Below are 27,324 nucleotides of genomic sequence, written 5' to 3' on the forward strand. Positions count from 1 at the left end.
GTTTGCAAAAATACACCGTTGCTACCATAATCGTATAAATTTATAGTTTTATATAGGTACTATTCATTTTGCATATAATTTTTTTATTCATTTTAATGTATCCAGTTGTGTGAAAAGAAAAAGAAACAACTAAAAAATTAAGAAAATTTGATATTTTAATCAAATATAATGTAAAATAAATATTCTATTAAGTACCTAAAATAGAAAAACTAAATTCTTGTGTTAAAAACTTAAAATAGACAAAGAACTTTTACACAAGTTGAATTCTCTAGGCATAACATCCTATTCAAAATAGAGCCCCTCACTCATTTACACAAAGGAAACCTACAACGGCACATCATCAATGACGCTTTTCACTGATGAATTTTGGCATTCCTATCAAGCCATTTATAGGCCCATATGTAGTAAATTTTAATATAAGCCCAAATCATTTTGAAATTCTCTATTGTAGAGAATAGTCTTACTTATCTTTGAGGATTTGGGCTTTTAAACTGCCGATTCTGGCTCATTAGCCCAATCCTTGACTTAAAAGATGGTAAAAGCATCAGTTTAGAACACACGTAATCTCGACTCAAGCACATTATGACAATTTCACCTCAATCCTCTCACATGAGTTTCCCTACCCAAAAGAGGTGATAGAGTGTGGGAGACAAGATCTTCGGTTACATATGCATGCAACAGGGCTCCCATTACAATCACATGTGCGTGTACCTTGTTGTGAGAGGTCTGTTGCATGTATCTATACCAAGAGATAATTATTTGCACGTATGTAACAAGGCTCCTACCACATGTATGTGTCCCTTGTTGTGAGGGACTCATTGCATACATCTATCACAAGAGATAATTATTCATACAACTAGGTTGGGACAAATTTTGGTCATCCTACTCTGAATATATTTGAAATGCTATTTTTCGTAGGGCAATGAGCAAGGCAATGACAAGACAGGGTAGGTATAAACGGTATAGTACAGAGTAACTCTTTTATAGAGTAGATTTAAGGCACCCACGATCTAATCCTGCTTTGTTACCATTTCTCCTTCACAAAACATTCACATTCTATCTTCTTGGTAGTCCTGGCCTTGGGTAGCCAATTAGCCATACGATATCTGGTAGGCAACTTATTTGGTAAAACCCACCAGCAAATAAAGGGCATGATAACGAATATTGGGAGCAAAGTAATCTCCACCAAATTAGAATGATCTTCTTCTTAAAAAAAAAAAAAATTAGAATGATTTTTTTGCTCCTACTAGCTGTTGTCATGTATCACGACAAGTATACTGCTTTGAAGCAAAACGCAACCACTATAATATATCATCACCAACCAATTGATTATGCACTATGAAGCAGCAAAGACTCAGATTGTTTCTTCGAATTTTCAATGATAAATTTTCATGTAAAAAATTGAACTGAGAGATGTTGCTATCCTCTCCATGAAAAAAGAAGAAACCTTTGTGTTAGATAAATTTTGTTAAATTTTAGATTTAAAAGATTTTTCTATGTGGAAATTAAGCACAAGGACGAAGAAGTGGAGGACCGATCTAGACGCCCATACAATCATTCACAGTGTTACGTTTGTTTAGCACATCAAATTTAGATATAGATTAATGAAATATGGCCATACATATATAATTACTAATTTAGTTTTCTAATTTTTGGGTAAAGTTCAATTTCGTCCATCAACTATTAATTGTCTCAATTTAATCCAAAATTTTCAAAACTCATCCTCCTCTTCACTTAAATTTTTTTAAAAATTAATAGTAGTTCAAATTGACTTGATTTTGAAACTTTTACACTTTCCACATAACTTTTTAATGTACACTCTATTGGCAACTTCAATCAATTTTGTTAAACTTAAATGAAAATAAAATTTAAGAATGAAATCAACTTCTTTTTTTTTTTTTTTTTTTTGAGAAGGAAAATGAAATTAACTTGATTTCAAAAATTGAGTGAGTGACACAATTTATATATGAGGACCAAATAAAACTTTATCCTATAATTAGATTATTAAATTAGTAATTTAAAAAAAAAAAGTAAAACAAAAAACAATTTTCTCAAAAAAAAAAAAAACAAACAAACAAACACTGCGCAGCACGTCAGCACATATGGCCGTAACACCCAAAGTCATGGCCCAATAATTAGGATATTGGTATGGGGTATGGTTTGATTTTGAACCCTAGCTTGAAGATAATGGGGTGATGATAGTTTGGCTTAGGTTTGTTTCTCCCCCACTTGAAGTCCTCTCATGAATGATAAACCAGTGTACTATCTAGGCCCCCAGGTTTATTTCACAGTCAGTAGTTCTTTTTACCCTCTCTTATGGGTAAATCTAAGTTCCTCAAATATTGGTTCCTCAATTAGGAAGGTTTCTTAGCCTCCTTTAACCTTTTTCATTAAGAGAAAGAAGACTATAAATGACCATAAAATGCAGGATTTTTTATTATTATTACCAATAATGAAAATGAGCAAGAAAATCATATAGTTTATTTCTTAAATCTACATTTGTTCTAACAAATCCTTGCATTTACTACCGCAGGGTGTGGCTTGATAGTAGAAGTTCTCATATCGTTTCACTTGGTAAGTAGTTCAAGTGATAATTTCATTATAGCCTTAGTGATACATGTAGTATTACACGCTACCGTTACTTGATGTCAATGCATCCACACCAAAAACCTTTATTTATTTATTTTTTTAAAAACCTTGTATCTCCGCGTATAAAGAAAGTCAGTCTTTGCCTACTCTAAGGGGTGACAGCAAATGAACTCCATCTTTGAATAGATGTAAAACGTTGACAAAGGATGTGCTAAAATATACCAATTTCTTCTGTTGGTAGGATACTAAGCAAAGATTTAAAAATAATAATAATAAGAACATAGTACTTGATGAACTAAAACAATAATCAATTGACAATGTTGGTGAAGAGTGGCATGAAATTTCATGATGTCGATTTGATTATGAATGGAACTACAATAAATAACATATAGAATATCCTTTTTCCACTGGCACCTCCCTCTGTTGATGCCTAAACCAAATGACATAAGGTAGGAACCATGCATCAACCTTCCTGACATTCCTGTTCCACATGTTATCTTGTGAATGTGTCCCCACCATTTCTAAATTCTATTAACATGCTACAGCTAGAGCCATGAATTCACTCATTTTTTGAGATGGTATGTAAGAAGTTAAGAAGGACAATTGTTTGTGTCCCATGCTAGCTAGCAAATGCATTTTGTTGGTTTGCTACAGTCACATTATCTTAAATTCTGCCCTAGAAGTTATTCATGTTTACATAAAATTTATAGACAAGACAAATTTGACAAAAAATTTTACATCCATTAATAAAGCAGATTGTTAGTAGTAAATATATTTAAAAAAAAAATGATGTTCAGTAGGGTTAGATAAGAACCAGTAAAAACTTATCGACTCGTAAAAAAATATTGTAAAATTTTTTATGCATAGTATTGCTGTGTTTATAAATTTTATATAAAACGTCATCTGCCAGCTGCAAGGCCATACAAAGTTCTAGACTAATTAATTGTGTCTTTATCTGTCATTGTAGTTTCATGATGAGATCCTATGACTGAAAACCCATATGTAACAAAACATTTGTCAATGGAGCCCCCATTAATTAATACAAGTATGAACAAAAAACAAAAGCGACTTTCTTGTATCATGCTTTGGATTTTTTAAAACTATTTGTGTGTCACTAATTCATATGTACTAGTGCAAAATTGAAGAGAAAAAAAAAAAGTCGGCTCCTTCATGATTTGCTCTTCTTCAAATTCGTAGAAATTTGATATTAAAGATACGTATAAAACACTACATATATGCTAATACTACCTTGAACCTTCTCATCTTTTTTTTTTTTTCTTTTCACTTTGGATAGAAATTAACAACATTGCTTATGACGGTAATTTTATCATATTTATTGATAATTATACGCCTCATTTTAATACTTAATGTGTGTTTGACTCCAAATTAAAAAGTCAGTTTATTTTTATTATTATTTATAGGCAGTACTATACTTTTTGGTACTATTCCTAAGTCTCACTATACTATTTCAGTTAATTTTTACTTTTATTTATAGTATTTTCAACAAAAAAATTTTATTTTTAACAAAATAAGCAAATCTCAAACAATTATTTGAGAGTCTACCACATTGCATAGAAATCCTTTTTTTTTTTCTTTAATGACATTTTGGACTATTTTACAATTCACATGACCTTAATGATTAAACAATAGCCAATGAATTTCATACAACCAAAATCATTAAAAATACTGTGCGTGGAGGAGCCCTTCCTCTATGATTTCTTGTTTCTGATTTTTTTTTTTTTTTTTTTTTTTGAGAACCTCGTTTCTGATATTATATAGTCATCTCCTATGAGTAATTCAAGACCACACAATTAAAAAAGTTTTAGCTTGTTTAAAAAGCCGCATGTGGTGGAAAGTAGCTAGCCAAGTAAATCAGTAATTTCAAGTCGGTCAGGTTATAGTCTTTACAGTCGGCGCATCTTTTCACACTCAAGTCGGCCAATTTCTAATTGGATAGCAGCACTTTAATTTTACTCGGGTTTATGGGCAAAATGGGCATTACCGTTCAAAAAATTGTAGCAAAATGTCTATATTCTGAAACTATTTAGCAAAATGTCCATATTTTGAAACTCAATTTTTTGATTATCGAGTTTTACATATTTGATGAAAATCAAGTTATTTGAAAAAATTCACATGGAACTCAAGTTCGATGAACTCAAGCGCTTTGAATGAAACTCGAGTTCCATAAAAAAAATTTCATATTTTTTTTTAGAAGAAATTTTTTTTTTTATGGAACTTGAGTTTCAATGTAAAACTCGATTTTTAGAAAATTGAGTTTCAAAATAAGAGTATTTTGTTAAATAGTTTCAAAACAGAGGTATTTTACTATATCTTTTAGGTGAAAAGGGCAAAAGCTCATTTTTTACCGAGTTTATGTTGTGTCAACTTACATATCAATTATATATTAACACATAAATATGATGTGAATTTGGGTGTGGAAAGAATTGTGTGCCATCATTATTCGTTTAGAATTGTTTGTTAATTATATATACTTTTAGCTTGAAAATCACTTAAAAGAGAGAGCTCATTGCAAGCTTTTGTTTCTTTCATATTACAGCAGCAGTGCTTAGACTTCTAGCATTTCAACTAAACCCCACCATTTGAGTACTATTAGTCTATGGACAAGCAGTGGCACACCCTTTCTTATTTATTGAACCAGAGAATCACATAATATTGAAATAATCTTTGTGGACAGTTGGAGATGGGTTTTTAATATTAAGAAGACATTAAACCTTGGATCTAACTGGGGGAGGCCATAAATATAGAAGTAATTTCATTTGTCTAACAAAGAAAGACATCATTATTACAGCGTAACGGTCCACCATTAAAAATACATCAATGAGCCCCAGAAAATAATTAATAGTTCTTGCTATAATAATGCATGTAGGCATAACTACGTACCAACCAATTGTTACGTAGTTGTAACGCACTAGTTTCTTTTGTAAAGTGGAACTCATTTTTTAGCTTCCATGCCAATTCTTCCATTCATTTATTAACAATTTCAACATGCTCCAATCCAGGTTAGGCACCTCCACTCAATTGTCTTTTGCTACAAAAAGTTGATTCTACAGTATACTCCATTAAATTAGTTCATCACTTATGAAAAAAATATTCACGATTTGAATCAACTACAAGCTCAATAGGAGAGACTAGCGTGATCCTTGCTTGTATATTAAAATTGTTACCTTGGTAGGAATTTTAGGTAGGTGTTTGGTAAAATTTCTCATCATCTTGTAAAGGAATTTGAATTGAACTACACCAAAGAAAGGATTTAAGAAAAGATATAAGGCTAGCTACCTCCTATTATCTAACTCATCTTTACATAACTCAAAAGACTTAATGATTTTTTAATGAATGAAAAAGATAGAAACCTAAACTATGGATATTTTGTAATATATATCTTCAACTACAAAATTTTGCAATCAATGTCTTAATTTAGGATTTTAATTGTAATGTCTATGCATTTTCTCTAAATGTCTAAAATTAACAAAAGTTGAGTTGACTAATTTCGTAGTAAGTGTTTGATTTCATTAGTTTTTATAGTAAGAATGCACATTGTAAGTGTTTGTTAATTTAGATGCTAATTACACATTGTCATTTTTTCCCCTTTTCCTTTTTTAAACCAATCTTAATTACCACTTAGATCATTACAGAACAAACTGTTTTTGTTTTTGTTTGTACTTTTTTTCTTTTTCTTTTTTTGGGTTCTTTGGGTGCTTTATCCTTTGTAATTTTCCCACCAAACAATGCAGCCTAACTACAAGCTTTTACTCAACCTCAATTATGGAGGCCAAAAAGAATTTAAGTGGTGGCTATTTTACTCTATAGTCGGCAAAAATAAGTGGAAGTGAAAGAAAGAGAACCATAGGTTTGGTTTGAAGGTAAAAAGTGAAAAAAGAATAACTCATATGTGGGTCTCTCCCATCTCACTTTCACTACTCTCTCTTCTCATTTTCTTCACCTGACTTTCCCCAAACAAATAATGAATTTCCTTTATCTCCCTTCTCTTTTCCATCATAGCTTTCCTTTACCTCTCCTTTTCCATATACCAAACATTAAGGCTTAGGCCCTGAGGGACTAGAGATAGAGCCGAAAAAAACCTATTGGGTCTTCATATTTATTCGTTATCAATGCACTTGGACCAAAGGAAAAAGGAAGAACACAGAAGACTAACCGAAAATGGGGGGGAGTACCTGGTAAAGGAGAAAGACGGGGAAAAAAAATCATGAAATTTCTCTATCATCTGTATTAGATATCTCTTACTTTTTTTTTTTTTGGCAACTACTAATCTGTTAATTTGTGAATGATAGACTATAATATATTGAAAATGATAAACCCACCAACCATTTTAGTAAGTTGTGAAAATTATAATGCATGTAGCATTTTTTTTTTTTTATTCTCTTTGGGAGGTAAATGAGAGATTAGAAAATAGAGTTGTGATATACTTTTTCGTGTTTTCATGTGTTTAATAGTATAAAAAAAAAATTAGTCAAAGAAAAGTTCAAGACTTAATTTTTAAAGGTTATTTTCTATTAATTTAAAAAAAAAAAAAAAAACTCTGTTTTACACTGCAAAATAAAAAAAGCTAATAATTCATATTTTCAAGCTCATTTTCAATGTCTCTACCAAACACAAAAAAGAAAGTTTTCAAGAAAATGTCTTTTAGAGAAGGACTCGTTTTCTAAAAAATGATAATGCCGAAATATCAATGTAATTTTCTCCCATCCAATTTCCTCCTAGGGAACCAATCGCCAAAAAGGAAGATAAAAACCTTCCATTCCTCCCTCCTATACTTTGTCTTTGTCCTTGGCGGTCTATTTAGCGAAACATCATGCTAGAAATGAAGAGAAAGTCATAAAGGGCAAGAAAAAAAAACAAAAACATAAACAAAAGCAAAAAGTTAAAAAAGCCTCTCCCTCGTGAAGACTCCAGAATTAGGGGGCAATAAAACTCACAATCACCATGTTATCAAAAAAAAAATAAAAAAATAAAAACTCACAATCATGATTCATTTTCTTTTTCTCTTGTCCTTGCTCACACCTTTTTTCCCCACGTTAGTTAGATGATAAGACCACTAGAAAGACACCTCTCTATGTTTGCCCACATGCCCTTTTTGACCTTGCCAAAAAGACAACCCTTTGCAAATTATTCCTCACCCACAAAATTCCCTCTCATCCTCATGGACAAGGCATATGTTTTTCTTTTAAGTCCTCACCCTTTTTCGGTGGCTATGAATATGCATCGAGAAAGCATAAATGCTACAGAGAGAGAGAGAGAGAGAGTGAGAGCGCGAGACAATAAAAGTGATGTAGCAAGCAAGCAAAGCAACCCCAGCACATTAGCCACCTTCACTGACTGGCTCTGTTTTGTGGTCCCTCTTACCGACAACCCCAATCAAACACAATGAATAATTATTTAAGTATAATTACTTTTAATACTAAAAAAAATTTGAGTATTAATTAAAATATATAAAGAATGCAACACCAACTCTAATGTCCTGTTCATTTTCTTTTCTTTTCTTTCCCCCAAGAACATGATCATTATACCCAACTGTATCTATACCATTGAAAGCTATCATACAAAAAAACATAGGTACCCCCAATAAAATTTCTGTTTCTAATAACAACTAATGTAATAACAAAAATAAAAAAAGAGAACTTTAGAATATGGAATATGAAACAAAGAAGAAAAAAATTATGCTGTCATTGCCTTGTCCTTTGCAACCTAGTTCCAATCATTTTGAGCTCAAATTTCTTCACAGATCCAGCAGCATCCCTCATTGTGGTGTCCAAAACATAAGGCATTTTTTCGAATGTGACCTCTGTTGAATTGATTAGGTTCCGGCATGGTTCACGTCTTACTGCTATGGTTCCATGATAATGGAAGTACTTGATTCGTCCCTCGGTTTTATGTGTTGTTTTACCAGCTAGATTTTGTGACATATGAACTCCAGTGGCATATACATTGCGCGGTTGCACTGCGTATTTGCGGTCCCTCCTAATTCCTTTCTTCACATCTCTATATACAAGCTTCTCAAAACCCCATCTCCTGTAATTTTGACATTGACAAAATAAAGGATGTGAACAAGATGCATCTCAATGCCACATATGTAGTTATCAAAACAATAGGGACTTTTGATATTGTGCACAATCATTTATTTATTTTGAAATTAATTTTTCTTATAGTTTTCTGTTGCTTTCAATAACCAACTTCTAGTGTGTACATGAAGCATCTCAAATAGAGCTAAGCAATGGATCCAGCTAAAATGAGTTCCATGGTCTACAATATAGACTGTTTACAATGAAACCCATCTCTCATTAGTCCCAACAAATTGCTAATGGCCCTGTTGCTTAATGGTACTTCTCTTCTTTGAGAAGGAGGAGGCTTGAGGTTAGACCTACTGTAGTATGGGATTTGAAGGGATTTATGAGATAAAGGACTAAGATACTAAGGTACTTTCTTGGTTTGTTAAAAAAAGAAAAAAGCTCCTAACAATTTTACCTCAGGCCCACAAATTTTATTTTCAGTTGACATCAGCATCAACATTATTAAAGGTTTGCCAAAATTTAACCTTAATTATTAGCATTTACGTGTGTTTCACTACTCTAGCCAAATTTTCATTCCCACAAATAACATCATGTTGAATATTGACTAATTTGCGAATCTTATCAGAGAAGAGAACAACCTTGATTGCAGGTTTTGTTGTGATATTTCACTGAAACAAAAGGATTCTTGAACAAAATGATTCATATAATATTATAGGAATTAACAAATGCCTAATCATGCAGCCCTAAGATTCAATCACTTGAGAACATAGTTCAAACCCACCCTAGTTCCACCGGCCCTCAAACAATGAAAGGTAGGAAGAATCTATTTTATCATAGTGCCAATAGTCTTAAATTTTATAAAACACAATGTCCAAGAATGTTTTCAACATCAAAGAAAAATGTTCCTATCACTCAACCACTACAAAATCACAGTTTGAATAATTGTTTGTTTTTTCTTTTTGGATGAGTGAATTTTCAATGTGGACATTTATCAAAGTAATTCAAAAAAACCTAACAACTCTGTAGGAACAGTCAATTCCTTCAAAATAAACTGCAATCTGAACTCTCAAACCAGTGACTTCCATGTCAAATTAAACACGGCAAGACTAATCCAACCCAAAAAACTTAGTATCTATCAAAGAATTTTCATCTTACAATTCCTTCTATGTCTGCACCCAATCACACCAATTCAAACATCAAATTGCAGCAATTAAACTAAAATTCTCAAATATCAAAATCCAAGTTCCTCTACCAGTCATCTTTCTTAGGATTCTAATTAAGTTATCTCTAGCCATTTAAAAAAGATAAATTAACCGCAGCCCACCTTGGTGTGATGGTGTGGGAAGAAGGGTTAGGATTTAAGTCTTAGAAGGAGAGTCAAACACATATACACTTAGCATAAGGCTACAGTAAAAATTCTATTTTGTATAAAAAAAAGTTAAATTAAATTTTAAACCCATTGTTAAGCATGTCAAAAGCTCTAATTCTAACCAATCAACTCACTTTTTCTCAACCAAAATCATGCAAGCTAAGAACAATTAACGAAGAACACAAAGAAGCAAAACATGTACCTGTAGGTTCTTCCATTAGGCTCAGACAAGCAGAGCTTACTGCTCATAGGCATTTGCTCAATGGTGAACTGATTATAATCAGAAAGTGAATCCAACACAGTCTTGATAGTGCTCTTGGGAGGCACAAAAATATACTCATCCACATCAAAGAAGAACATCCACTTAGTCATAAACTTATACCTGTGCAAACAATCATTCACCACCATGAACTGATTGTGATAGTACCCATCAAACCTCTCTTGCTCCCTGATATCTTGCAATGTCACATACCCTTTTTCCATCCATGGCCTCAACACCTCCAACACTTCCTCATGAACCCCACCAGCATCATGTATCACAAAATGTGACTTTTCCCCAAACAGTCTAACGTGGTAAGCCAGCCATTCCCTCACTCTCTGTGGACTCAAACCCCCATACAAAGATGACCCACAGTACAAATACTCATACTTTGGCTTTGAAGTGAACACAGACAAGTCCAAAGTCCCTGGAGACTCAGTTAGAGCTTCAATGGTGTCAGTGACATTGAAGTTCCTGTCACCACCGCCAGAAGTTGTAGCATAGAGAACCAGTCTTCCACCTGAGTTATCAACGTTAATGGGCTGTGAAAAGGTACAGTTTACAACCACAACAGTGTAAACTCTTCCATAGCCCCAGTCTGGGAGGATCTTATATCCAACTGCAGAGATGGGTTTTGAGGTAGAGTTGTGAAAAGGTTCCCACTTGCACAAGTAAGTAGGCTTTGAATAGAGATGCAGAGGCTTTGAAGCAATACCCACAATGGCAAATGTGTCGAAACCACCTCTGTATGATCCCATAGTGACAAAGCTGTATGCTGCTGCACCATACGGATTGAAAGCTCTCTTGATAGAACCATTCTCCAGAGTCTGATCTTGCAATGGTTGTGGCGGCGGAGGTGGTGGTAGTGGTAGTGGTAGTGGTAGTGGTGGCGGTGACTGTGACGGTGGTGGAGGAAGAGACAGCTGTTGTGGTTGTGCAGCCAGTTGAGGTGGTGGGGCCACTTGAGAAACAACCCTTGAGATACAGAAACGGAGATCAGAAGTAGAGATGGTGAAACGAGAAGGGAAGAATTGGAAAAGGGTGGCTAAGCTGCAGAGAACAACAAGTGTTGTTAACAACAGTTTTAGCTCTGCTGCAACATGCCACACTGCGCCTCCTATGAACAGCTTCCTCTCTTTCTCTTTTCCCATTACAAACTCTCTCCCTCTCTCTTTCTCTGTTACTCTTCCTCTTATCTTGTCTCAACTCTGGCTTCAAAGGGTCTGTATTTCTGTGTGTTTATTGGAATATTGGGGCTCTATAATCTGTGAGAAGCTGAAAAAATCTCTAATTTTCCAATTACGTGTTTAGCTAGCTGTCATGTTGTATTGTGATTTTTTTTTTTTTGCTGAATATGTTGTAATGTGATTTGCAACATCGTATACTTTATGATTATATAAAAGTTTATACTTCTATATGATTGGGTTCAATATTTTATACTTTTATACATCATTGGATACTTCTAGGATTCTTCTGAAAAGGAAAAGATAAATAAATAAATCGTATACTCGTGAGTTTAATTTAACACTTCTACTAGGAAACAAAATCACATCATATCTTCACTTCCAAAATAAATTGAGGTGTCAATCTATTATTGGACAAAATAAAACAGAATAATATTCTAACTTATTACAACTCAAAATAAATATGGTGCAAAAATATTTTAACATTTTGTTGTAATTTGTTTGTTTTGAGTGTTTTTTCCCTACTAGTAACAGCTCGTAAGAATTTGTTACTTAAAATTTATTGTGAAAATATTGTAAAAATATTATAGACATAGCATTTTTCTTGATAGAGATTTTAAAATAAGTTAAAAAACTCTCTTTTAACTTCGCTTATTTAACTTTGTGTAAAATATAATTATTTTCCTTATATAGCTTTATCTGAAATAGAGTTGTTTTCCATAAAATTTTAATGAAAAAGAACTCTGTCTCCTTCTAAGCTATATATATGGAAAGTTACGGAATAGTTTTCCTATAATCCATTTTTTTATGAGAAATGATATGTCCACAATATTTTCACAACAAATTCTAAGTGGTAGGTTGTTACTGGTTATTATTGTTGGGGCAAAAAAGTAATCTTAGTGTTAGGTTCAAATTTGAACCTATAATAACTAACCACCTGTGATTTGTTATCAAAATGTTGTAAAAATATTGTGGACGTAACATCTCTCTTTTTTTATACTAACAAACAAAGGAATTTGTGAAAAACTATAAGCATATTTGGTTGACTGTAATAGATGTTGTAATGTAATAGCTTCTTATAGTTTAAGCATTTTTTAATTTAGTTATATTTTTATTATTCATAATATTATCTAAAAGTTAAGTGATAGCTTTTTAATATTCTTTAAAATAAAGAATAAATATTCATTCATGAAAAGGTCTTAAACTTGTAATAGTTATTATTTAGTAAGTGTAATAATTTATTAAATTAATATATATCTAAATAAACAAACTTTTTATATGTACATAATAACTATAAAAATAAATAATCATAAAAAATAACTCATTTCTTCAAAATTTGAATATATATATTATGTGTAAAATATTTACTAAAATAAAACTTGAGCTTTATTTTAATGTCACAACTCTCAACTAAATTTATGAATATATTTAGTTTTTTCATTACAACACATTTTATTTCTCATAATAAAGATTACCATTACTCAGTGTATCGAAAGTGCACTATCTTCGTATAAAGTTTTCTATTAAAATAAACAAAACAATAAATCTTTTTTTTTTTTTTTTGAGAAACTACATAACAATAAATCTTGAGTACAAGAGTTCATTCTTCAAAAAAAAAAAAAATACAAGAGTTCATAAAGTACATTTAGTGTGTGTTTGGTAAGTTCTCAGTTAAATTCAAATACGTAATTATTTTTAATTTAGTTATCTTAAAAAAAATCTATATTTTTATGGTAATTATAATCATACAGTATTTAAATTTGATTCTTTATAACCACTAATAATGCAATAGATTTTTTTTCCTTATGAAAGTAAGAGATTTCATTAATAAAAAAACAAATTAATGTAAGACTAAGGTGGCTTGATAAGGGTAAAGAGGGGTTAATTATTGGTATGGGTGAAAAGGTATTAATGCCTATCGGTGTGATTAGATTAATTAAGTATTTAATTAGTAATAATCCAAGGTGACTTTATTTACATTAGAAAAGCCGTGCCAAAAAACTGTGGGGCTCTATTCTAAAGCCTCGTCGTTGCTGTTGCCAACAGAATTGTTGCACTGGCTCTTGATTTCCGAACTTGTTTGTTTTTATTACCAATGTTTTTTTTTTTGATGAAAAGACTGAATGATTTTTATTGCCAATTTGTCCTTACATTGTTTGAATCTATAATTCCTAGCCCCAAATTTAATGGATATGTTATCATCAACCTTGTAGTGTTTAACCCCAAAAAAAAAAAAAAAAAAAAAAAAAAAATCATACTTGTAGTGGTAAATGGTAAATCCTTTGCAGTCCCAAAAGGAGATTTATAAGCAATAATTTCAAACTAGTTTTTTAAATGGATCATTAAATCTCAAACATAAATCACAAGGACCAAATATTTACTTTTTTTTTTTTTCTAATTGGTAAATGAAATAACCTATTAAAAATTTAACCTTACAGATGTCTAATTTATGTTATAGTTAAGCTAAAATATTTTGGACGAGACAAATGATATATAACTTATGAGATTTTTTTTGCACATAAGTGTGACACATGATTATTTTAGAACATGTATTACGTTTTTGTACCATCTAAAATAAGTCACATTTACAAAGCTTCTTGACTTAAAAGGCATTTCTAAATTCAAACTTAATATGAGACCAAATCGTCATGATACTTATTGTAGGGAAGAAGAGAAACCAAAGAAAAAAAAAAAAAACACCATATTAAGGGTCTAACTGGTAATAGGATTTTTGTTTTTATTTTCAAGATAGTGTAAAAATAAAATTTTTTTTTAAAATTGAACTTGAAATGAGTTTTCAAATAATAATTTTTATAATTACGTACGTGTTTAGCTTCCACTTTTAAGCAAATTTCTCTATCATACTCTTTCTCGGTTCTCCTTTTCTTTCTGCAGCGTAGGTTTGTTTTGGGTTTTTATGTTTTTTTTTTTTATAAGCGGGTTTGCGTCTTGGGGTTTGTGGTTTTTTTTTTAATAAATAAACGTTTAATGAAAGTGAGTCTCCCAGACGGACCGTATGGCATTTTCTTTTTTGCTTATGTGTCAACGTCTCCTTAATTGTAGTAAAAGGCTTTTGCTTTTATATATAGTATTAGATTTCAAAATATTAAAAACAAAAATAATTGTTTAGGAGAGACCATTTCTATTTTTGAGATTTAAAAAAAAAATACATACAAAAAGTAACTTGTAAAATTTATAGATTACTTCTTCTTTTTTGGATAATGATAAGAGAATATAGCTCATCATGTTTTTTTTTTTTTAAATGACAGGTTTCAAATTTGAAGTGTGAGAATTCTTTTTGTGATAAAAATAAACTCATTCATTTAAGAGATAAAAGAGTTTGAACAAATATGTAGGGTCCACTATTCTCAGTTTACTTACAACTATGTCACTAAAAACATTTTATGTATCCTGAAAACACCTCCGTAGTCGCTTTCAAAATCTTGTTTTAAATTAAGAAAATAAAATACAGTTTTTTTAAAACTGTATTTTGAAAATATTAGCCAAATAATAAATTCAAGTATGAGAACCACCAATTTATAAATTACAAAACAAAAAATTATATTTAAATACTCTTACCAAACAGCGCATCAAAGATTGTACCATTTATTTTTTCCTTGAATTTTGGTAATCAAAACAAGGACACCATTTGGGAATTTTGGAATTTTAGCATGCCGGCTTAATATTAAACTTCAAAAAATTAAGAACATGGGGAGTGAGTTTGAAAGTGTCATGAACTATAAGGGCATCAAAGAAACGAGAATCCCAATGCGCAGTGCACACCGAAGGGAGTGACACGTGGCAAAACTGTCTGCAAAATAATACAATATTCCCTCGATTCTCTTTCTCTCTCCTCCCATTCCCATTCTTCCCATATGATATGGCTGTCAAAGACGTCGGTCCCGAAATGGGTTGTCTTTGTCACTCTACCCTACCCTACACGCTCCAGCCACATTGGTGGGGACCATCTTTTTTCAATTAATGATTTCACATTATCTAATTAATTCACAAAAAGTTTAGTGGTCCTGTTTTGTAAAAAAAAAAAGTTTTATGTTTTTATTTTTTATTTATTTATATATATAATTTTTATTTTAAAATTTTAATTTAGAAGTGAATAAATTAATTTAAAAGTTAATAGGAGAGTGGTCTTATTTTTTAGGTAATATTTTAGTAGGAGTTAGAATTACATTTTTACTGAATTATCCTTTAGTTTTGTCTTTACTTAAATATAAGGGTATAGAAGTATTTTTAAATTAGAAAAATGAAAAATTCAAGTTGGAGAAACTCTTTAAATAATAGTATAGATAAAGTTATAACTATATATATATATATATATATATATTAGTTTGAATGAATGATTTCAACAAATTAAAAATATTGTACTTTGAAAATATATATATTAGTTTGAATACATAATTTTTTTTAAGATTTAGAAATTAAATATACAGAATTATTATGTTCTTTGAATTTAAAGAAGAGAAAAGTTAACTGATGGAATAATGGCATTGGTTTATGAATTTTTTTAAATTTTTTTTTTAAAAAGAAAAAGTTATCAATTTTTTAATTTTTTTTTACTATTTTTTATATTTCTCATTTTTTTTATGAACAAAAAAATGGTCTCACATATGTGATTATTGACTCCGCCAATTTAAACCACTTATTGATGGCGTGAGACACCCTTGGGCATGTTAGGGTTATTCATGTCATGACATAACATTCTTACAAAGCATACGACTCGAACTCGGCAAATCCTAGACTCGCAAATGTGACCAAGTCTAAGACTCTTACTGACGTGCCATGCTCCGAAGGAGCATTGCTCCTATTGTGTTTAAACTTTCTTAAAATGATTTATTAAATTTTAGTTATAAGCTCTTTATAATAGGTAAAAAAGAAATGATGTCGATAAGGAAGAGAACCAGCAAAAGGTTGCCACCTAGATTTTATTATGAAATTATTATGAAAATATAATAGTTTAGCTGAACTCATTAATTAATTAATTGTTTTTTTAATAATATCATTAATTAATTAAATAAAACAACTCAATTGAATCTCAGTTCGCAGAACCCGTGGCATCACATGCTACGTGGACCTCTGCTAGAATCACATGTTTGCAACGGTGATTTTTAATTTGCAATAATAATAATAATTAATACCTGGGAACTGAGAATCCGCCACCGATTCTTGCTCATTTTCTGCTCATCATTAACGTGTAAAATCAACCAGGATTTGTATTACCCATAAAAAAAACCTGTTTTTTTGACAGTTGAATAGTTTGGTCAAATCTTTTTCTCAACCAAAAAAAAAAAGTTAGGTCAAATCTAATCTAATTTTTAATGACCCAAAAAAAAAAAAATTAGATGAAAATGTTTTATGTCTCTAATTAAGTGTAAAATATTTGATAACATAATTTCGGATTAAGTTAAGAGCTTTGTAGTTAATTGACACTAGTGTGTAGCGTTGTACATATGCACGGGTACAATTAAAAATAATCACAATTATACGATTTAAATTATACATTTTTTTAAAAAGATATTCAAATTATACATGGTATTATTTATACTTTTTTTCAAGTCATAAATTTTAAAAATATGTAATGGTTTCTCATTATATATATATATGATTTAGAATTTAATTAGTTTTAGACTTTTCGATTTTTGCACTTAATAATTTATTTATCACAAAAATTAAAAATTTAGATTGAAATTCAATTTAGAATTTAATTGGATTTGGACTTTTTGATTTATAGATTCAATAATTTACTTGGTACAAAATTAAAAAATTAAATAAAACACATGATACAAAATTGAGAATCCATATTAATATATATATATATATATATATATATATATATATATATATATATATATATCTTTTGGGGCTTTTACTTTTTTACAAGAACATTCCGATTCAAATAGACAAATATTTCTCTTATGCAACTATCGAATTATTTAAATATTTAAAAAATACTATAGAAAAAATCCAAAACTTCTATTCTCTAACCACTATATATTTAAAGTTCAATTTTAGTGGAATAAAGAAATTATTTATTTATATATATTAAATACACCGTGTTAAAAAATTAACTCATCTGAGCAAGAATAATAAAGTAGTTTTATTATTATTATTTTTTATAACAAAATCCCATATCATATCATATGTTTTAGGCACTGTACATAAATAAGTGAGATTTAGTTTCATTCCTATTCCATAATGCATGCCATGATATTTGTTGATTTTGGTAGAGTATCCTCAAAGATTACACATATAAGTTTGCGTCAACATTAATATATACGATTGTCTCCATTTTTATCGAGATTCATTATATATGTTCGGTTCAACCACCTTACTTTCGAGTCTATGGAAAACTTAGTGCTATTTTCTTCTCTCTCGACAAAGCTTTTTTTAATTTTTTTAATAATATATACACTCTCTAGACAAAGCTTAAGCATCAAATTATTGAAATAATGATGGTGATGGTACGTGCCAAAATTTCATGGGACCAGCATGGGAAGAAAGAAATTTTCTATTTTCCAAATAATTGTAGTCAATGAACATATATATATATGTTCAACGACCGTCATATATATGACTGTCATTGAAGGTGGGTGTGTTTTCCTTCTCAAAAAAGAAAAGTGGGTGAGTGTTTTTTATTTATTTATAAATAATTGAAAAAAATGTCTCTCTCATACATGCATATACGAAACAATTTTAGATATTCTGAGAATACAGAAAAACGATGTTCTCTCCTCACATATTCATGCTGAATCTCACCATAAATTTAATTTTCAGGGCACAGAGAAATGACGCTTCCTCCTCTCACATTCATAATAGACTCTACCATGAATTTAATGAGTAGATCCCACCATGAATGTAAGAGGAGGGAGTATTATTCTCTATACTCCGAAAGTACCTAAGAATTATTTCACATATAACTGTTAAGAATGATATAACTGTTTATTTTTAAAAAAAAATTACACTATATAAATAAATTTCTTGAATTTATATTTTGAAAATCTCATCATTGAACTATTTATTTTTTTTCTTTTTAACATGCATATCGTATTTTGCATAAATTAAATGTTATTTATTATTTGGTCCATAAATTATGTTTTGTGAAGTGAAAAAAAAAATTATACATTTTATAATAGGTATGTATTGATTTCAGATTATCTTAATACTTTGCAAGAATAAAAGGTAAGAGGAAAGAATGTATTCTAATAGACGATTTTTTTATATATAAAAGAATCCAATATAAAATTATTTAGCAACATTACATTAACTAAAGTTACATTATGTGTAATTTGAGCATGTGTGTATACATACATATATATATATATATATATATAATAAGATAATTAATTGATTGAATATATTCTTGTGTTGTGGAGGTTGGATGTGGTGAAGATAGGTGTTAGAATTTGATTGTTGATTATTTATTTTCACTGACCTTTCCAGTGGAAACAATAAGTGAGTGTTGCCCTGCCTACAAGGACAATACACAGAATATGTCATATTGTATTTGTGATGTTTTTCATTAATTGTATACACAACTATCTTGTGTCCTTGTTTCCTCTAAAATTTTATGTTAATATCTATTGAATTTATTTGAGAAAAATAAATTTATTAATTTATATTCTTATTGTGGTGTGCCTAATGTTAGAACCCATTTTCCTTTTCCTTGTGTGTGTTTTTAAAAAAAAAAAAAAAAAACTTATATTCATCTACCATTATTGATTTTCTAATTGCTTCTTGTTTTATGCGAACCTAATGCGATTTGTTATTCCCAACAATATTTTGTACCACTTCAATCACATTATTGTATTAGGAGTTTTTTTAAGTTTTACTTTAAAAACATTGATTTTATAAGGAGTTATTTGAGTTTTTTAGTTTACGATTAAATATTGAAGAGTTTAGATTTTTTTTTTTGGGTGGAAATTAGATTAATTACTATGTATTTTGATCATGATAATGAATTTATTTCTTTTGAAATTTCTTATTGCGGCTTAAATATAAGGGTAAATTACAACTTACCCACTTGTGATTTGACTGAAATTTAAGTTGTCTATTTGTGGTTTGAAATTTGACACTTTACCCACTTGAGGTTTGACTGAAATTTAAGTTGTTTACTTGTGGTTTGAATTCATAATGCAAGTGTTCCGTTGTATTCTTTTTTTATCTTATTTGATATTGTATTTTTATGTTTTTTGTATTTTTAGAGGAAAGAAATATAAAAGTGAAGCATAATTACATATTTAGTCATATTTTTAATAGAGGTGGATTACAAAACTCAAATTGAGCAAACCTTAGCTGGGTAAGTATCAAATTTCAAACCATAGATAGACAACTTAAATTTCGACCAAATTATAGGTGGGTAAGTTGTAATTGGCCCTAAATATAATTTTTTTTTAATTGAAATTTTGTGGGTGTTACATAATGCGAAGAAGAAAAAAATCATCAGCAATTTTTCAATATTAGAACTCCTAAAGTGTCAAAGTATTATTACATTTTTTTTTCTTCCTTTTTCTTTTGACATTTACATATTTCTTCAAGAAGTGTATTATTGAATGGTCAAAGAGGTTATACTATATATATGTGAATCCCTTTTGTTTAATACACGTTTTTCAAATGTCTTTCAAATTAGGCCACGTTTCCTATGTATAAAAAAAAAAAAAAAGCCACGTCTTGTATAAGAGTCGGTGAGTCGGCATTGTATTGCAAATTACAATCAAGATTTGGTACGTCTCCATTTAAAAAAAAAAAGAAAAAGAAAAAAAGAAGAAGATTTGGCATGTCTTCTTATATTTATAAGCCTTTCCTAAATATTTAGGTTAATAAGTAATAACGTCAAAAGATGTCAGTTGAAATATAAAATTTTTGGCCGAATTTGTACAATAGAAAATCTTCAATAATTCAATATATTTTGCCAATTCTTCTCTAGGGTCTTAAGCCTCTAATATCCTTGTTGATGATGATTTTGTAATGAGGACCAAAATGCTAAAGCGAACTCAAAACTTCCTTCTAATTATTTGAAATGTGATTAAATTAGGAGATTCAAGTCCAAAATTTCAATATGTGATAAATATAGGCCAGTGGTATGTTGCAAGATGGAAATCAAAATGCTAAACAACAATGGGTGCAACAAAATGCTAAAAACAAGAAGGGAAATTTGAGAAAGGTGGTGAGGGAGAGAGAGAGAGAGAGAGAAAACTCTTTTGTGCCATTATTTTCATCACAAGACCTCAAAATGCTAATGCTGGTTTGTTGTTGAATGGGCTTTGTTATGAAGTTAGGGTTTCAAGGGCAAAACGAGATTAGTTGTGTTAGATCTGATAGAGGGTTTTTATAGTAAATTTTGGATGTTCTTAAGGATTGGTTTATGGATAATGGTTGAGGCCATGGTCCTTCGTGATTTTTTTTTTTTTTTTTTTGAGAGAGTTTTAACCTATGACGTTTACTCTTGATGAACGCTCTTTGTCATCAGACCAAGACATTAATCAGTTTTTGGTATAGGCGAAAATTGAACCCAGATTTTTTATTCAACTATAAAAAACTTTACTAGTTGAGCTAGCCAAAACTCATTGTTCCTCTGTGATGTTAAACCTAATGGTTACGATCATATTTGCTTTATTCAAATAAAAGGAAGGCTTCTTTTTATCATTATTAAGGGAAATGTCTGACTTAATGTGATTGGCTACCTTTTCCTTTACCAATTTGGTCCTCTGGGAAGCTACTCTATGCAAATAGAAACCAGCCAAGAACGCACAAAACATCTTTTATGTGGGCCTTAGGTTTTGCAAGAAGCCCCAGCCCACTTTTAGCAAAACCCACATTTTGGGCTCAAAAAAATGATCTAAAAAGGTACTTAGATCTGCTTGTGGTTGTGGCTTCTTCTATACCCTTCACACTATTTTTGAAATTGGGTTCATAAAAATAGTCCGCACTCACAAGAAATAAATTGGAATTGGGGTCGCAACACTTTTTTTGAAAACAACTGTCAAGAATCCTCCCGTCATTTTTGTTTCCCGATCATCAGGTTCTAAATGCTGGTGGACTTTAAAACTCAGTAAAAATTTCTTGAAAAAAATTGCAATTCCTACGAACATCTCAATCCCAAATTCTTGCAATTCTAATACCCACCTTCTAGATAAACAAATGTTAATTCAAGCCTCTCCAATATTTATAATATTGTTAGAATTTGACTTTTCAGTATATTTCTTTAAATCTAAATATATGAAGTTAATTTTAAAAATGATTAATATTTATTAACGTTCATAAGTATTTGTCATTTAAAAATTCTGATAATGAATTTGTTTTGGATTACTTAAAGACAATATAAATTAAAATTGCAAGATATCGAAGTAACATAAAAAGTATGAGTTCTAATTCTTACTCTCAAAAATCTACTACTTGGATATTTGAATTTTTTAACCAAAAATCCATATCCTTTCTAGCATATATGCATTCATCTATTGCACGCAAAAGTTTCTCTTTAAATAATATGCTTAATGTAGCTGGCCATGTTAACAAATGAGTAAGAATTACAATAGAGTGGGATAGAGTCTGATCATGGCTGCCTCGTCCCCTTTTGGGATGAGAATGACATCAGCAAGGCAGGTAAGGGTCAAGTTGGGGCAAGACGCGGGACGAATTTTTTTTACCATCCCTAGGGCTGTACTGGACATACAACACCCCACCCCCGTCATCCGCCCTCTTCAGGGCGAAAAAACCCCACGTTGGGTGGATCAAGCAGGGCTGGGAATTTTCACCATTCCTACAAGCGAGGCACATAGTGAGTGGGTGAAGAAGTATAGCAATTAGTACAACTTCTCTGAATCTATAAATAATCCTCATGGAACATAAGGATAAAACTCAGATGATCAAATATCAAATTGAACCTCACAATATTAACTTAAAAGAATTGAACACCCAATTCAGAGCTTCTACAGAAAACCAAGACAAACAAGCATCAAGATCTCATAACAACTATATTATTGTTACCAAGCATGAAACAGACAAAAAAAAAAAGGAACATAATTTAAGGAACTAAAAGGTCAGGAGCTACAAAAACAAATAACCATCAGATATGTTTGAAGGTTATTTTCACCATATTCATTTAAGCTGTGGCTGCCCCTTGAGCTGCAAGCCTCTTCTTGGCCTCTTCGATGATAGTTAGCTTTATTCCCTTGCCCTTAGGAAGGGAAACCCAAGGCTTTGTCCCCTTGCCAATAGTGTACACATTGCCCAAACGAGTAGCAAATTCATGCCCAGTGGCATCCTGGATGTGGACTGTCTCAAAGGTTCCCTTATGCTTCTCTCTGTTCTTGATTACTCCAACACGGCCTCTATTTCTTCCACCAGTCACCATGACTACATTCCCAACATCAAATTTGATGAAATCAGTGATCTTGCCGCTCTCCAAGTCCAGCTTGATGGTGTCATTGGCCTTGATGAGAGGGTCTGGGTAGCGGATGGTTCGCCCATCATGGGTGTTGAGGTATGGGATACCCTTTTGCCCATACTGCACCGACCTGACTTTGCAGAGCTTAAACTGCAGAGAGACTTTCAGTTGATCAGAATAATCCTAACAGGATCCATAGTAACTCCAGCTTCAAAAGGATCCATACAATATTGTGATACAAAATAGCAAAGCTAGGCAGATGATGTTAGAACTTCATCTATTATGTACAATAAGATGATATGTATTCACTACGAATCATGTCACTCTCAATTTTTGAAGCCTCTGTTATAGATATACATTAATTTTTACAATGGAAAAAAAAAACTTGAAAATTTATTCAAGAGACTGAAGATAATACCTTTGCCTCTTCGTCCCTGATTGAGTGAAGACGGAATCGACCCTTAGTGTCGTAAAGCAGGCGGAAATTCTCATTAGTCTTGGGGATTGAAACAACATCTGTTAGAAGGAAAGCAGATTATAAGCATAAATAAAATTTCTAACCAATAACACCACAGAACTTAATTTTAAACCAGGCAACATGCAGCAGTCATAAATACAAGGAAGCAACAAAAACTCTCAATGCCACAAAACTAATGAGTCACTCGCCAATCATATTGAATAGGTCATGTAATTCAGAAAAAAGCGAGTGTGGAAGATTTACATGACATTTTTTCCTAATGTAGTAGCAATACATAGTGTAAATAAAATTATACTATTATCAAGCAGATTGTGGTTATAGTAATTCAACATTTTCCTTTGCAGCACCCATCAATTAGTAATTTGTAACTGCACCGTATAGATGGTTTTAAAAAAAAAAGGCATGGTTTTCAGTATGTCTCCAGAAAGGGCCCCCCACTAATCCAGCTAGCTAGTGAGCGGTTCTTTCAGTTGAGAAGATATAGATGATTACTGCATAGGTACAAATGAGCATTTTTCTCATGATGATTTAGCATATTGCATTGGTACTAAAAACAAGTAATGATTAAAAAATAAAGTCAATAATTTACAACAGGAAGATTTGGATGTGCATACCCATGAAACCTGAGGGATAGGTCTTATCTGTCCTGACTTTCCCATCAACCAGAACATGTCGTTGCATCAATATGGAAATGACCTCACGGTACGTGAGAGCATATTTCAATCTGTTTCGCAAGATAAGGATCAATGGAAGGCATTCCCTAGATTTGTGAGGTCCAGATGAAGGCTTGGGAGCCTAAACAAGAAAAATAAAATACATTGAAAAAAAGGAACCTAAATTCAACATATAAACTGAGAGATAAGACAAATACAAAAATCATTCCAGAGGTAGCTAGGTACAGAAGTTTTGACTTACAAATGCACCACCAAGTTTATCAAGCATCCAATGCTTAGGGGCATTGAGCCTCTTCAAGTGCTTCTTCAACCCTCTAGCCTGTTGTAGACACCAATTTCAAACATATTAATTTCAAAAACCTAAAACAATCCAAATATTCATGTATACTATACATAAATGGGTTAAATACAATTCATACACAATTCATAAAGTTGTTTTCTACTTGCTTTATCTCAGAGTCACATGGTTTAAGTTTCAGTTGAAAATAAAATTTAGACATTTCGCCTAATAGATTTGACAAAAGTTAAAACCCTCAAGAATAAGAATAACCACAATGATAAAACATCAATGAATTTTCTACTGTAAGGAGTTGTGTTCGCAATCAACTTTGACCTATTTCACTTTGTTTCCACTGTAGAATTTGAATCTAATGAAGGATATCCAATATTAAAATTTAAAGCTGGAGAATCGCCTATGATAAAAAAACGTAGGACACTAGATATATGCTACTGCCATACAGCAATACGGATGGAAGCTTTCATCAAGCAACAGAGGTGGATTTTTATAAGTTTTCTTCCATCAAATTCAGAAGATGGTCCCTACATGCTAAGTTTTCTAGCCAACATAGGGACTTAGTTGCACAAATCAGTTTTTCAAATACTTGACAGAGCTGACATCTAACACTAACACAAACCAGGCATTCAATAGAGGGATCGGGATTGTGCGGGAATGAAGGATAAAACAATTATCAATACAAACTTTATGGATTTTACGACATGCAATAAAATGCAGGTGCCCATCATGGGCCAATTTTGAATAGTGTCAAAACATAAAATGCAGAGTTACATAAGAAGATCTCAGCCCTACCCAACTGAAGAAAATGATAGACAATGGGTTATCAAAAAGCCTCTCTTTTCATCATACATGGAGAGATGTCATTTTAATCAGCCTCACCAAAAACAAAATTGGAGGTAAAGTCACCTACCAATTAACTCTCTCAGACACCAGTGGGAGCTTTGTGCATTGATTAGAACTATCATATATGTATTCTAGACTTAGAAAAGAAAACAGTTAAGCAAATCTCAACTTCTTAATCTCCACCAATTATGTAAATCAAACACATACCATACATTTTTGTAACAACCCCATGACAAAATCATCATTATATTTATTCTCAAATTTGTTTGTAGCTGTTTAATACATTTCTAGTTTATGAATCCATAGAATAACCAAACAACCGTATAACTGTACATAAGAGATCAAAAAAACCATATACATAATCTACATATTTGAACACCCAAATCCTGATTCTGACATATCTTCAATACCCAAAAGAACCCATTTGAAATAACCAAAACCCAAATGAAAACAAACCCTTAAAACCCATTCGGACAGTGAACAACACCCACAATATTCATTAGCCAATTTCATATCCTTAAAATAAATTTTATTTAAAAAAAAAAAAAAAAAAAAACCAACAACAAACGATAATATCGAAAAGAGAAGATGTACAAACCATTTTTGTTTGGGTGTGGTGTACAAGTAGAGCAAGTCTTTTGTCTCTCTAAGCTCTCCGCAAAGGCAGCAAGGTTTTGTGAACGAAGCTGCTCGTGAATATATATGGTTACAGAGAAGGAACCCTAATGGGTGCCATGGTTTTATGTTTTTTGGGCTGAGTATTCGGGTCGGATGTGGGCTGGAATAGGGTCTACAATGGGCTCATATCTGCAATGTGTTCTACCCATAGAAAAGGCCCAGTTAACTGCATAGCACATATGTGAAAAAATAAGATTTAAAATAATAATAATAATAATTTAGCCACTATATTTTATGATCACAATTAATTGGGTACCTACATTTTGATAAAAATTAATTTGGTCTCTACCGTTGACCTACAAATGGAAAATGTTCACATGAATAATGAATTACATAGTTATTTCTCAAAAAAAAAAAAAAAAAAGATTACATAGTTGATAGTTGATAGACTTGAAGCTCACGTGGCTTACAAAAGATAGGAAAAAAAAAAAAAAATTTAAGAACTTATTCTACATTTTTTTTTTTTTCATTTTCTTAGCAATAAAACACACAGTACGCTAAAAAAAAAAATCATACAATCAATTCCTAACTTCATCAAATCTTCACCCGCAAATTAGATTAGGATTTCAACCCCAACCTCTACAATTCATTTATCTCTATATATTAAGAAAATTCGGAAAGTTAGTTATTACTTTTTTGAGTTATTAAAATATTTCAATTTAATTAGATAGTCTTACTCTTAAAAAAATTGCTTCTCAAACAAAAAACTCCTAAAAAATTTGAAAAAGAAAAAGAAAAAAGAGGATAGAACCCTAATTCAACAAAATTTTAAAACAAAAAACTATATCACAAAAACCTCCCACTCCACGCACCACAACCAAAAGTGTAATTAAAGAGTGTGTATTTAGTAGTTTGAAAAAAAAAAAAAAAAAAAAAAACCACCTTACTCTATTTCTCAAAAAAAGAAATTAAAAAAAAAGAAAAAAAAACCACCCTACTCACACAATCAACAACAATTTCCTCTCAATAACTTCCAACTAAATGAATACTTTCCAAGTAACCCAGTAACAATGGTTACAAACTTCTCCTAAACTTAAGCATCGCTTTTTGCTCTAAAAAAATTAATAAAAATATATATTCATGCATGGTATTTCTTTTTTCTCATTTGAATTCTAACTTCTCACTAACTCTTATCATGTCTAAATCATTTTAGTTCTAGTTAAAGTTATTTTTATTAAAAATAATAATAAAGAAAAAGATTAACAATTATCTTTATTCAGGTTTTTTAAAGATATTTTAAAATTTTTTTTTTTTTTACTTTCAATTAGTGAGTTGATGGTCGGGACCAAATTAACGACAAGTTGAAAATAATAAGAACTAAATTGATTGTAATCTCAAAATGTAGGGATCTTATGGGGGAGTGAACCTAAATCTACCTTGAAGATTTTAGCCCAAAGAGGAAATCCAAGGAGTGGACCCAACTTGGGGTCTAACAAGAGATAAAAGGGACTTCTGATGGGAAGACCATTTAGGCCCATAGCCGAGGTAATCTGCTATACCCATCCTTCCC

At 31.1% G+C, this 27,324-nt stretch overlaps 2 protein-coding genes across 2 annotated transcripts; both read right to left on the bottom strand.

Moving 5' to 3' along the window:
• Positions 1-8,065: 8,065 nt before the first annotated feature.
• LOC142643247 (galactan beta-1,4-galactosyltransferase GALS3-like) lies at positions 8,066-11,672 on the bottom strand. The gene is made up of 2 exons (XM_075817787.1): positions 10,208-11,672; positions 8,066-8,637 (listed from the first exon to the last, which is right to left on the bottom strand). The coding sequence occupies exons 1-2, from the start codon at positions 11,413-11,415 to the stop codon at positions 8,292-8,294; spliced, it is 1,554 nt and encodes a 517-aa protein (XP_075673902.1). The 5' UTR covers positions 11,416-11,672; the 3' UTR covers positions 8,066-8,291.
• Positions 11,673-22,322: 10,650 nt separating this feature from the next.
• On the bottom strand, positions 22,323-25,874 carry LOC142643336 (small ribosomal subunit protein eS4x-like). Its single transcript, XM_075817901.1, has 5 exons — positions 25,735-25,874; positions 24,240-24,317; positions 23,939-24,119; positions 23,265-23,362; positions 22,323-22,996 (listed from the first exon to the last, which is right to left on the bottom strand). Exons 1-5 carry the CDS (start codon positions 25,735-25,737, stop codon positions 22,562-22,564), a joined length of 795 nt encoding a protein of 264 aa, XP_075674016.1. The 5' UTR covers positions 25,738-25,874; the 3' UTR covers positions 22,323-22,561.
• Between the last annotated feature and the right edge of the window lie 1,450 nt (positions 25,875-27,324).

Source organism: Castanea sativa, chromosome 7 (assembly GCF_040712315.1).
Source record: "Castanea sativa cultivar Marrone di Chiusa Pesio chromosome 7, ASM4071231v1".
NCBI lineage: Eukaryota > Viridiplantae > Streptophyta > Magnoliopsida > Fagales > Fagaceae > Castanea > Castanea sativa.

Bases quoted from the DNA above. Each gene is read 5' to 3' on its own strand.
- LOC142643247 (XM_075817787.1), bottom strand. From the start codon at position 11,415: ATGGGAAAAGAGAAAGAGAGGAAGCTGTTCATAGGAGGCGCAGTGTGG. The intron at 8,638-10,207 runs GTACATGTTTTG...TCAAAATTACAG, and splicing joins CCTAATGGAAGAACCTACAG to GAGATGGGGTTTTGAGAAGC.
- LOC142643336 (XM_075817901.1), bottom strand. The intron at 24,120-24,239 runs GTAAGTCAAAAC...TTTCTTGTTTAG, and splicing joins ATAAACTTGGTGGTGCATTT to GCTCCCAAGCCTTCATCTGG. The intron at 22,997-23,264 runs GTATTATCTTCA...GTCTCTCTGCAG, and splicing joins TCAGGGACGAAGAGGCAAAG to TTTAAGCTCTGCAAAGTCAG.